The following is a 13,348-nucleotide window of genomic DNA, read 5'->3' as shown; positions in this document are numbered from 1 at the left end:
GGGTGGCAAACAAGGAAGATCATTTATGGGTAAGATGGGTACATGCTGTATACATCAAATCCTCATCGTGGTGGGAGTATATTCCTGGGTCTGGATGCAGCTGGGCTTGGCGGAAAACATGCCAGGTTAAGCAACTATTGAAACCTTATTTATCTAATTTATCTAGTGGGGAGCATTATACTATAACAGCGGGATATCAATGGCTTAAACCTGATGTAGGGCAAGTGTCTTGGTATCCTTGGATCTTTGAATCAATGGCGATCCCAAAGCGAGTTTATCGTTGGTTGTTAGCTCAAAGAAGGCTCTTAACTCAAGACAGGACTACGAGAATGGGAATTATACAAAGTAACTCTTGTTTTTGTGTGGGTTGGGAGGAAAGTGTGAATCATTTGTTCTTTGAATGTCCTTTGTAGACAGTGCGGGGACTGGTTAGTGATCGGTGCAAGGTTTCCCTTCCCTTGCAAAATTGCATCAATCGGTGGATCGAGTTAAGGCGACGTGCTTGCGGGGAAGAAAGTAATTCTTTGTCATTTTATCTGGTTTGTTGTATCATGTATGGCAGTGTAGTAATAGGTGTCGTGTGGAAGAGTCTGTTGTTAGGCCTTGTGTTGTATTAGCAAGTGTTCAAAGTGATGTTAAAGTGCGTCTAGGTCAGTGTGATATTCGAAGTAAGAATACTCTAGCCTTGGAATGGGTAGAGTATCTTAAGGCTTAGATGTGTGATCAATTGGTGTTGGGAGTTTGGCTCCAATAGTTTGCATTGTATGGGACTTTATTGATTTCTAATGAGAAACTTACATTTTCCCAAAAAAAAAAAAGAAAAGAGACGGTTGCACTGGAAAGGAATCCGAGCGGATTGGTCTCGGGACGAGCGGATTACAAGGCTTCAAGACGAGCGTCTTGAGCATGAGACGCTCGGATAATAAGAAGGGAAGACGAGCGGATTTGGAGGGGGGACGAGCGGATTGTCTCAGGGGACGAGCGTCTTCAGTCTCGGGACGAGCGGATTGGCGGACAGCTTCTTTGTTTGAGCTCGGATTGTAAAAAAGACGTCATTTTCTCATCCGGACTCCTATTGGAGTGATTCAAAAGCTTAGATCACTTGATTTTTCGATGCCGTTTCATCTAGCATACTTTCAGAGCCAAAGGAGCAACTCTTTGTTTTGTTCTGAGCAATTTCGTCTTGCATTGACTTCCTTCTCGTCATACTTGCTTTTTAACCCTATGATCCATCTATATACTCTTTATTCCTACATACTTGGCCATCATTCTCGCCTCCTCTTTATACTAGTCCATCTAATATCGTCAAAAAGCTTCTAAATATTCTCGAAAGACGGGAATTTCCGCCTAATTGTCTTCTTTCCTACAAAACATACGAAATGCACTAGGAAAGCAAAATAGAAAGCATTTGACGGATAAAATGGCTATGGAATGTTATAATAGTATGCAAAATGGGTTCAATTACGGGACTAAATGTGGGCAAATAATGTTCACATCAAATATCCCCAAACTGAACCTTTACTCGTCCCGAGTAAAGAGGTGACAAAAACTAGGACCGTTATTTAAACTATCCTAATAATATAGGCGATATGAGACAATTAGCGGGTCTCACTCCACCCCTTCAACTCACAACAAGACAACCATGAGGTAGGATGCCTTCTTGCAAGGCAAGGTGGGTCTTGCCAAAATGGCGACACATCCAATCAATAAAGCACACAAAATCAAGTAAAGGATGCATCTACAAAAGAATAGCCACTTTTCTCATCTAAGTGGCGGAAATTATCTACAAGGGAAGCAATTCAAGGGTACACACTCCTTTATAGATGCAATTTCTTCAAACTACTAAGCCTAGAAGGATACCAACAAATCACCTCCAAGTTGTGTCAAGCTAGGGTACCTTTGTCCTCAATCGTTAAATGCTTTTGTCAAGAATAGACTCCTTATAATGTTAGAAACACTGGAGGATCGTGGAATTCCCCTTCTTGCCTAGACAACAAGAAGGGTCGTCCCCTCTCTACCATGCACAAAAGTGGATACGATGAGAAGGGATCAATAGAATTTGAGTTTCATTTGGGAGTTTGCTTTGTTGTTGTTTTTCCCCCCAATTTCTTGTGGCATATAAATTTGAGAACAATTTCTTTTTGCCATTTCTTTTGATTTTTGGCATTTCAATACTTGACAACTTTCAAATTTTTTCATTTTTCTTTTGAACATTTTCAAAGTCACCCCAATTAGTAACGAGGGTGCCTTATATTTGAAGCATAGGAGTTTTCATTTTTGTTACTCCTCTTTTCTTTTGATGCAATTTGCAAACTTTTTCTTTTCATTTCTTGAACTCAAATTTTTGAACAATTTCTTTTTGTGCCCATTCCCTTTTTAATGACAAAATATGGTAGAATATGGATGATGGTTGCATGGTTTCAAGGGTCACCTTGGAATAAACGGTAGCCAAGGAGTTATCACACCACAAGGTACTCTTGGCTAGGCCTTAATCCATGGGTCAAAGGATACTAGCATGACACATCCTACGGTGTTTTACAAGTATTCTAACAAGCAAAGTCTTAAGAAGAAAAAGCATCTACTAGGGCATATATACACTTGTCAAGCTTTCCAAGTAGACGGTTTCAAAAAATTTTTCTAACATGCAAACTATATGCCATGAAGCAACTAACATTTATACATCCTAATGCATATGCTTCTACCAACTAGTATGCCAAGTATTCTAAATGGAATCCTAAATTCACATTGTTTATACCGCATCAATCAAAATAAAGCCACATAGTCATTAACATAAAGAGGAAAAAGGAGATTGGAAAGATCATACCATGCGGTCTTCAATATCCTCATGTCTCGGATGTGGCGTAGTCGATCAATGTGAAAAATGATGGACAAACACAATATATACAAGACAATTTATACAAGACTACACTACAAAGGAAATGAACACGTTTTTGGATTTTGAATTTTTCAAATATTTATGGGTTTTGTTTTTATGAAATCAAAAGGCATATTTTTGTATTTTTCAAAATTTTTCAATTTTTTTATGCATTTTGGAATATAAATTCCCATCTCCTACTTTATTTTGGACATTGTCCTCAATGTACATGTAGGAGTAGGAATGCAAAAGGAAATACATGTTTTTGGATTTTTAAAGTTTGGGGTATTGTCTCGTGTACCCCTGAACTTTTTCGTTTTCTATGGTGTACCCCTCGTTTTTCACAAAAAAACTTTGACCGACAATAATTCTCTGTTACGAGTTCAGAAAATGGTAATTTTTTTTTTCAAACCAATTATCTCGTAAAGGCCTTCAATTTGAAAAAAAAAATCACCGCTTTTTAAACACGTAGCCGGTAGTTATGGTTGGTCAAACATTTTTTAACGAATAAACTTTGACCGACCATAACTCCCGACTACGAGTTGAAACGTCGGTGATTTTTTTTTTAAACGGAAGACCTTTTAAAGAAGGTCAATTTGAAAAAAAAAGTTTAACGTATTCTGAACTTGTAGCCAAGAGTTATTGACGGTCAAAGTTTTTTTGCATGAAAAGAGGGGTATATCATAGAAAATGAAAAAGTTGAGGGGTACACGAGAGAATATCCCTTAAAGTTTTATGGAATTAAAGTACAAGTGCAATGATATGATATGAATGAATGCATTCTTTAACTAAATGCAATTCTATATGACATATATAACAAATGAATGCAATATACAGTAGATGATGCATTTTTTTCTAGTAAACTATGGTCACCTATGATCAAACCTCCCCAAACCGATTTAAGCACTATTTCTAGTGTAGAAAAGAATAGGATTGGTCATTAGTGACTATGCATGAATTCTAGTCTATATGCAACTATCTACATGAATCATGTGAGATATATTACAATGCAAACTATACCATATAAACTAACTAATGTAAATGCAATATGAAATATAATGCAAATGCAAGCTAAATGTATATGTATATAACTAAATGCAAGTGTGATGCAAAGTCAAAGGATAGGATATCTTACAAATGGTGGGTTGAGGGAGGACTCCACCAAACTCATTCCTTGTTGCCATGGTTATTGATGTTGTCCATGTTGCTCAATGCTCTCAATAATCGGTCAAAGGCTTGAGCACAATCTTCAAATAAGCATGAATACGGTTTTTTCCAATTCAAAATAAAGCTTGGCCAAGGAAGCTTGTCACTTATTCTCTCTTTCACCTTGTCCTTGGAATTTGAGTCTTTGCAATGCTTCCAATAAATAAGCCCATGATTCTTGTCAACACTAGGAATGAAGTATGGCTCTTTTTCGTCCGGAGACTTCCATTCACCACCTCTTTCTTCAATTTCGGCAATGATGATAGCACTTGGATTTGTCAATCCTTCAAAAGTAGAAGGAGAATTCTCATAACATTGATGACCGGATACCTTAGGAATTAAGATTGTGGGTGCCAAATCTCCACAAGCAAGTTCATTTGCAAGTTTGTTCTTGAGCTTCTCCACAAAGTACCCTTTATATGATGTTTTGACCTTTTGGAGAAGGTCCACCATATCATCTACAACAATCATAGGTTCTATGGTGGGTGCGAAAAGGTCTTCATGGTCAATAGGAAAGAGACATTCATCTTCCTCATGGAAGCATACTTCAAACTCTCAAGGATAGGCTCCTCAAGCAAGGTGATATCACAAGTCCATTCTTCTTCCCTATTCCAAAGGTCCTTGTAAGACACATATTCCACATAAGCTCCTTCCTTAGGCTTTTCATCATCGCTATCTTCATACGAATCATAGATAGGGGCTTCATTCTTCTTCAATAATTCTTCCTCCAACACCTCAATGTTCACATCAAATGACACACCCTCATACTCACAAAGGCTAAGAGTACTTGGCTTACTCAACCTCATATCTTCTTCATCAAATACCACACTTTCATACTCACAAGAGCTCAAAGAGATTGGCTCTTCCCACTTGTCATCAAAGGTAACTCCTTCAAACTCGCATTCATAATCTAAGGAATGGTGAGGGGTAGTTATTTGGGCTTCCTTCATTTGGGCAATTTGAATCTCAAACTCCTCACCTTGGGTAACAATGTCTTGAAGAACATTGTCCCTTTTTTGGCTCTCTTCTAGCATTTGTTTGAAGAAGTTTTGTTGATCTCCCATTATTTGGAGAATCACATTTTGAATGGGCTCATCTTCTAGTTATGGGTGGGTGTGAAAGTGGTTGTATTGTGGCAATTGAAATTCATTGTGAAGTGGTATTGGGTGGGTGGTTGTTGTGGATATTGGATGTGGGGATTTTGGTGGGAAAGATTGGGGTAGTAGTTAGGATTTTCATTGTATGAGGTGTAAGGTAGGTTTTTGTTAACTTGCTCCTCAAACTCCCCATACCCATTGTAGTCATACTCAAAAGATCCACCACATACTCAATATGTCAAGTCTTGAGCCATCATAGCTAAGACAAGGAAACAACTACAAGCAAGGAAACTACATAAAAACGGTAAGAACAATCCTTGAGGAACAAGTTCCTCAAGGTGAAAGCAAAATCAAAATAGACAAACAAGTAAGAACTTAATCACATTGCACCATCCCCGGCAACGGCGCCATTTTGACGGGTGATGTCGTCGCGTCACGTCCAATCAAACACATTTATAATACTCAACAAACAACTAGTTAGCGGTAAGTAGAGGCCGATCCATGGGACGGTGTGCTTTGGGTTCTAAGTCTATCTATCTCAATTTATGCTAGTGTCACAATTGATGGGGTTTGTAGTTGTGTTCTAAACTAATGAAAGCAATAAAGTAAAACAAACAATAAGGCAAATAAAGGTGTAAACAAGTATTAAAGAGGACTAGAATATCATGGGGTCATAGAAGATTCATGAGAGTTGACCATACAAACATGTTCACAAAGTTGCAAGCAATTAATGTTGTAAAGGAACCGAGTTGGTTTATGTCTTACGGTTCTTAAGAAGAGTTGGGTCCTGGAGCCGAATCGATTAGATTGTACAACACCTACAAGTCGACTTACTTTCTTCCTAATCACTTCTATACATGGTCTAACAAGATTCAAGTTGGTTTATATCTTACAAGTCAAGTTGAATAGATAAGAGATGGTTGTAAATGCAAGGATTCATAGGCTTAGCATTTCATCAAACATAACATGTGCATAGGTTGACATTACAACAAACAAGCAATCTTAATCATGGAAACATATTAGATTAAGCATGAATCATTCCCCATGTTGGTTTCCCCTAATTACCCATTAACCCTAGTTAAGGAAACTACTCACTCATTATCAAGTTTAACATGCTAACAAGGTTGTCAATCATATTAACAAGGCAAAACAAGATGAACAAGTATGAAAGATTAACAATAATTAAAACAAGGATTAAGAGAATTATACCTATGGAGATTCCAAAATAATAATGCAAACAATAATAGAAGTATTTGATGATTGATAGAAGGTTGTCAATCTCCCAATAAACCCAAATGATCTTCTAATTACCCAATAATAAACTTGAATTACTCAATAATAAACTTTGAACAATAATTAAGAAAAGATTAATGTGTATTTTGTGGAAAGATTGAGATTAATCTATTCTAATCTACTCCTAATCTAATCTAAGAGAATTTCCTACTAAGAAAGATTGATTCTAATCTAAGGAAACTTTATTTTTGGTTTGATTATTACAAATGGGGTATATATAATAGAGCATCATTAGGTTAAGCAAGGGTAAAATAGTAAATAAAAATGCTAAATGTTGGGTAGGGAATCGCTCCTCTCAAAAGAGATGCCGGTTTCCTTTTATCTAGTCTTTGAAAAATATGCGCATCTTTAGTGGAGCAAGAAAAGAGACGGTTGCACTGGAAAGGAATCCGAGCGGATTGGTCTCGGGACGAGCGGATTACAAGGCTTCAAGACGAGCGTCTTGAGCATGGGATGCTCGGATAATAGGAAGGGAAGACGAGAGGATTTGGAGGGGGGACGAGCGAATTGTCTCAGGCGACGAGCGTCTTCAGTCTCGGGACGAGCGGATTGGCGGACAACTTCTTTGTTTGAGCTCGGAATGTAAAACGGACGTCATTTTCTCATCCGGACTCCTATTGGAGTGATTCAAAAGCCTAGATCACTTGATGTTTTGACGCCGTTTCATCTGGCATACTTTCAGAGCCAAAGGAGAAACTCTTGGGTTAGTTCTGAGCAATTTCTTCTTGCATTGACTTCCTTCTCGTCATCCTTGCTTTTTAACCCTATGATCCTTCTATATACTCTTTATTCCTATATACTTGGCCATCATTCTCGCCTCCTCTTCATACTAGTCCATCTAATATCGTCAAATAGCTTCTAAGTATTCACGAAAGATAGGAAATTCCCCTTAATTGTCTTCTTTCCTACAAAACATACGAAATGCACTGGGAAAGCAAAATAGAAAGCATTTGACGGATAAAATGGCTATGGAATGTTATAATAGTATGCAAAATGGGTTCAATTAAGGGACTAAATGTGCGCAAATAATGTTCACATCAAATATCCTCAAAGAATATGCAAAACAAAGGACTAAAGATAGTAAATGACCCAAATAAGCACTAAAAAGCATAGGAACGAGGCTAATTTGGGGACTAAATATGCTCAAATATTGGTCACATCAGTATGCTTAATCTAATATGTTTTCATAATTAATTTGCTTGCTTGTTGTGTTTTCAACCTATGCACATGTTATGTTTGATGAAATGCGAGCCTATGAATCCTTGCCTTTTTTTATCCATCCCTTATCTCTTCAATGAGGCTTGTAAGACATAAACCAACTCGAGCCTCATTAGACCATGCATAGAGTTGAATAGGAAGGATTAAGTCGACTTGTAGGTGTTGTACAGTCTAGACGACTCGGCTCCGGGACCCAAACCTTCTTATGGATTGTACGATAGACACTAACTCGATCCCACCACAGCAATAAGGGCTTGCATCTAATTGAGAACACGTTTGTATGATCAACTCCCATGAATCCCCTATGAACCCATGACACCCTAGTGCTTTTAATCATTTGTTTACAACCCCTCTATTTACTTTGCTTTGTTTTCATTACTTTACTTTCATTTTGTTGATTAGTTTAGATTATACATCATCTCAACCCAAATTATGACACCCTAAGACATAGCTATTTGCAATTGAGAATCCAACATCAATACCCGTCCCTTGTGCTCCGACCTTTACTAACCTCTTTACTAAGAGTAGTTTGTGAAGTTATAAATATTGTTTTGGTTGGTAGCTTTTGACGACGAGTTTTGAACCGAACCAAGGAGACTGGGGTATATTTCTCCAAGATGAGTACTACCATATCTCGCTTCAATCCCACTAAGTGGGTACAGGCGCCGATTCTGCTCGACAATTGGTATCGTGAGATGGAGAATATCCTTTGGGTCATGCATTGTCTAGGGAAGTTTAAGGTAGAACAGGTATAAGGTGAAAGACAATGGCTTGGACATCTATCTGAAACAGGGTAAGACTGCAATTCCGTGGTCTGAGTTCAAAAGAGCTATTAGGAATGAGTTTGTTCCGGAGCATATTAACAGCAAGATGCGTGATGAGTTCGATTCTTTTAAGATGACAGGGGACATGAACGTGACAATGTACTTGCATAATTTCAACGAGAAGTTGAGGTATGCTGAGGATATGGGACTAAATTTGATGAACTTAGCACTTCATTTTGAGAAAGGGTTAACTTACCAGGACATGCAAAAGTTACCTGCGGGGACTCTTACTGATGTGAAGGAGGTTAATGAGAGAGATGGATGGGCTGAAAGGTTGGTTGAAATGGCCAAGGAAACTAGGGAGAAGAGCTCAGATAAGAGGAGGGCTGAGAGTTATGGCGGTGTTCAATCTGGTTACAAGCATGGTAACCACAATTAGACAAAGGCTTATTTTTTTGGGTCGGGATTTAGTGGGGGATCTTCTTTCGGCCGTGGTAGTCGCCACTGGTAGCAGTAGCTGGAGCATTGCATGTTTTAACTGTGGCAGTGTTGGCCACAAGAGGCATGAGTGTACTAGTGCGGTTGGGAGAGGCTTTTAGAGACAGTCTCAGGGGAACTTTTCTCAGGGACTGATGCAGTGTTACGCAAGTAATCGGCTAGCTGGGTCGTGGAACAACCAAGGTGGGCATAGAAATAATAATGGTGGTTTCAACCGCAATGGTGGTAATTCCTATCAGCGTCCGACGGTTAATACCAATCAGGTGTCAGCTGCCAAGCCTACTACATCAGCTAGTACGGTGCGAGGAGGAGGCCAGAAGAGTAGTGGTAAATTTTCATGATGGATAAGCAGGCTGCAGAGGATGATGCGCACGTGATCATTTGTACTTTTCATGTTAACAACGTTCCTACTTTTATTATGTTTGATTCATGGGCGTCACACTCTTTTGTGTCGTCAAATCATGCTAAGTCTATAGGTTTGGGAGAGCTTGTATCTGTAAAAGATGAAATTTTTATACCGTCTGGGGAAGTAGTGTCGTGTGGTAAACTGTATAAAGGGGTATCTATGGTTATTGGGCAAGTTGATCTTCCAGTTGACTTGTTACGGTTTCCTATGGATGGTTTTGAGACGATAGTCGGGATGGACTGGTTGGGTAAGTATAAAGCTAGAATAGACTGTCACCAAAACAAAGTATCTTTACGAGGTCCTATGGGGGTTAGTGTGTCTTATCGAGGGTTTGTTGTTAACCCCAAAGTCAAAGTGATTGTATCAGTGACATTGAAGTCTTACTTGAGGAAGGGGTGTCCTATGATACTTTGCTATGTGAAAGATACTCGCATGGTAGAGCTGACATCAGCTGAGATACCAGTGGTGGGGGAGTTTCAAGATGTTTTTCCAGATGAGATACCGGGATTACCGCCGAAGAGAGATATCGATTTCAGTGTGGAGTTGAAACCAGGGACGAGACTGATCTCTAAGGCCCCGTACCCTATGGGTCCTAAGGAGTTGGAGGAGTTAAAGAAACAATTGAATGATTTGATGGACAAGGGTTATATTAGACCTAGTGTATCGCCTTGGGGTGCATTAGTTCTGTTTGTGAAGAAGAATGATGGGAGTTTAAGGTTGTGTATCGACTACAAGAGTTGAACCATGTTACAGTGAAGAATAGGAATCCTTTACTGAGGATAGATAATCTTTTTTACCAGTTGAGTGGAGTTGGTGTGTTTCCGAAAATCGATTCAAGGTCGGGGTACCATCAGTTGAGGATTCGGGATGAAGACATGACAAAGAAAGGTTGTCGATCGCGGTATGATCACTATAAATATGTGGTGATGCCATTTGGGTTGACTAATGTGCCATTAGTGTTTATGGATCTGATGAACGGGGTTTTCAGCAAGTACTTGGATCAGTTCGTGGTGGTCTTTATAAACGACATCTTAGTCTATTCCAAGACTAGGGAGGTGTACGAGGAGCACTTATGATTGGTGTTGCAAACTCTTTGTGACAACCAATTGTATGCAAAGTTGTCTAAGTGTGAATTCTAGTTGGAGAAAGTGGCTTTTCTGGGCCATGTGATTTCTAAAGAGAGTGTAGGTGTTGATCCTAGAAAGATTGAGGCGGTGTCTAATTGAGAGGCGCCGAAAAATGTGGCCAAAATCAGAAGCTTCTTGGGTTTGGCGGGATACTATCGACGGTTCGTGATAGACTTTTCAAAGATTGCCAAACCTATGATATCTTTGATGAGGAAAGAGAACAGGTTTCGCTAGGATAAAAGTTGTGAGATGGCGTTCCAAACCTTAAAGGAGCGTTTAATTATAGCTTCAGTCTTGGCTTTACCTGAAGGGAGTGAGAATTTCGAGGTGTATACGGATGCTTCGAAGAACGGGTTAGGTTGTGTGTTGATGCACAAAGGGAAAGTCATTGCCTATGCTTTTAGGCAGCTGAAGTCTTATGAGGAGAACTATCCTACGCATGATCTTGAGTTGGGTGTAGTTGTCTTTGTTCTAATGATTTGGAGACACTATCTATATGGGTCGACCGTTAAGGTGTTTTCTAATCACAAAAGTTCAAATTACATCTTTACTCAGAAGGAGTTGAATATGCGATAGAGGAGGTGGATGTAGCTCACTGGTGACTATGACATGGATATTATCTACCATGAAGGGAAAGTGAATGTTGTGAGCGATGCGTTGAGTAGGAAGAGTGTGCAACTCCTAATAAGTAGCAACTTTGTAGTAACACCCGGCTAATTTGCGAGGGATCAACGGTTACAATAGTACGTATTATCAAAGAGAATAACACCGTTACTTAAGTAAGTTACAAGCGCCAAGTGCGGAAGCAGAAGAGAGTGTTCCAAAATTTGTCACGTAAAGTGTAGTTGACAATTCGTCGTAGAATAACTTTGGCTTGTGTTCCAAGAATATGTGCTCATTAGTGACGCTGACGCATTACATTTATATTATTCGTTGACCCAAGACTCCAATAAGCAACTACGTAAACCAACACAAATATCTATATACTCCGTATATCCTTATATGAGTATAAAACAATACACCCAACAAACTTGAAAAGCAGCATTCGAATTGATATATTGTTAAAACTAATGGAGGGGGTGCAATTGATAGGTGTATGGGGCAGCCCATTCAGCAGGAGAGTTGAAATTGCACTCAAAATGAAAGGAATTAAGTACGAGTTTATTGAAGAAAATTTACGAAACAAAAGTGAGCTACTGCTCAAGAGTAATCCGGTTCACAAGCAGATTCCTGTTCTCCTTCATAATTCCAAGCCAATCGTCGAATCGTTGCTCATTTTAGAGTACATTGATGAGACCTGGAATCAAAATCCTATTTTACCTCAAGACGTATATGACAAAGCTTTGGATCGTTTTTGGGCTTCTTTTTTTGATCATAAGGTAATTATTTGTTTACTGCCTTTTCTTCATGCTAGTACTTTTGTAGGATGCTCTGTCTACCATATCTACCATTTGGCCTTTAAAAATTTATTGTATAAGGCGGTCTTTAATAAGAATATTGTAAAACAGTTTTTTTTTTAACTATCATAGTATCATCTACAAAGTAATTCATTTTCATGCTACTGGCCGGGGCTCCGTTTTATACGGTATAAATGTAAAATTGTCTTATAGAAGACCAACCGGTGAATTTTAGCCTAATTATTGATGTGGGCTTATAGAAATATTGATTTTTTTGTAAAATAACTAATAAATGAAGTTTGAAGGGAGGGAATAGTACTTTGATATTAATTGGACACAAAAGTGAACTAGGTTAACTCTTTGTTAAATGTTAAATCAATAGTACGTACACAATTAAACACTATAGTAGAATAAGACCGTCTTATATTGTGAGAATGAGTAAGGAATTACGGTTGTATATTTGACAGGTAGTGCCAGCAATGCGGAAAACACGAGCGAGTCGTCCAGGCAAAGAGAGTGAAAAGGCAGTAGAAGAATTGCAAACGTTGTTGATGATATTGGAGAATGAGATAAATGGGAAGAAGTTTTTTGGAGGGAATAAAATAGGGTTTGTGGACATTGTTGGCTTATTTCTTGCATATTGGTTTCCATTAATTCTAGAAGCAATGGGCAAAGAACAAGTCATGACAATTGATAAATTTCCAGGATTATGTAAATGGACTGATAATCTCTTAAATTGTAGTGTTATTAAAGAAAACTTACCCGACAAGGAGAAATTGGTTACCTTCTTGCGAGCTCTGTTCCTGGTTACAACTACTACGTAGGTGGCTGGCTACAGCCTACATGAAAGACTCATTTGTTTTAGTACTTCATAAACGTTGTTTTAGGCTCATTTGTGTTACTAAAGTGTGGATATTTCTTCACTATTGTTTGATGTGGATTATGGAGTACTCCCTCCTATCCCAAGTGAAATTCCTTATTTTCATTTTTGGAATATTGGGGTTATCTTCTTATTTTCTTACTAGTTTTACATCCGTGCAAATTGCACGAGTATGCTGTTTCAATTTCGTTACTATAAAAAAAATTAATAACATTTTAAATCATTTTTATATTAATTAAGTATCTCATTTTAATAATAATCTTTAGAAATAAAGTTCTAATATAAAGTAATAAAATCTTTCTACGTTTTGTTAAGTAATTTTAAATTAAAAAAGTATTTAAGTTTTAGATTTGAATCATAAATTGGTTGAGAAGTTGTTGTCTTCTGATATGTCGTCTTGCTTAACCAAACTTGAGTTTGTACATACCTTGTTTTATTACTTATGCTTCATACAAACCCCATACTTATATTATATATTATTAGGAAGAAAAATAACACAAAGTTAGTAAAATTGAATGGGTTTAAATAGAGTTGCAAACCCGTGCAATTGTTAAAGCTAATTTTCATTTAGTCCAACTCAAACGCTA

General features: G+C 38.1%; 1 protein-coding gene across 1 annotated transcript; it reads left to right on the top strand.

The window, feature by feature from the left end:
* Window positions 1-11,462: 11,462 nt before the first annotated feature.
* LOC141603975 (putative glutathione S-transferase) lies at window positions 11,463-12,896 on the top strand. The gene is made up of 2 exons (XM_074422940.1): window positions 11,463-11,863; window positions 12,349-12,896. The coding sequence occupies exons 1-2, from the start codon at window positions 11,555-11,557 to the stop codon at window positions 12,703-12,705; spliced, it is 666 nt and encodes a 221-aa protein (XP_074279041.1). The 5' UTR covers window positions 11,463-11,554; the 3' UTR covers window positions 12,706-12,896.
* The last annotated feature ends 452 nt before the right edge of the window (window positions 12,897-13,348 follow it).

The sequence above is a fragment of the Silene latifolia genome, chromosome 1 (assembly GCF_048544455.1).
Source record: "Silene latifolia isolate original U9 population chromosome 1, ASM4854445v1, whole genome shotgun sequence".
In the NCBI taxonomy this organism is placed as follows: Eukaryota; Viridiplantae; Streptophyta; class Magnoliopsida; order Caryophyllales; family Caryophyllaceae; genus Silene; species Silene latifolia.
Note: the sequence above shows the minus strand (reverse complement) of the source record. Positions and strands in the feature narration are given on the sequence as shown.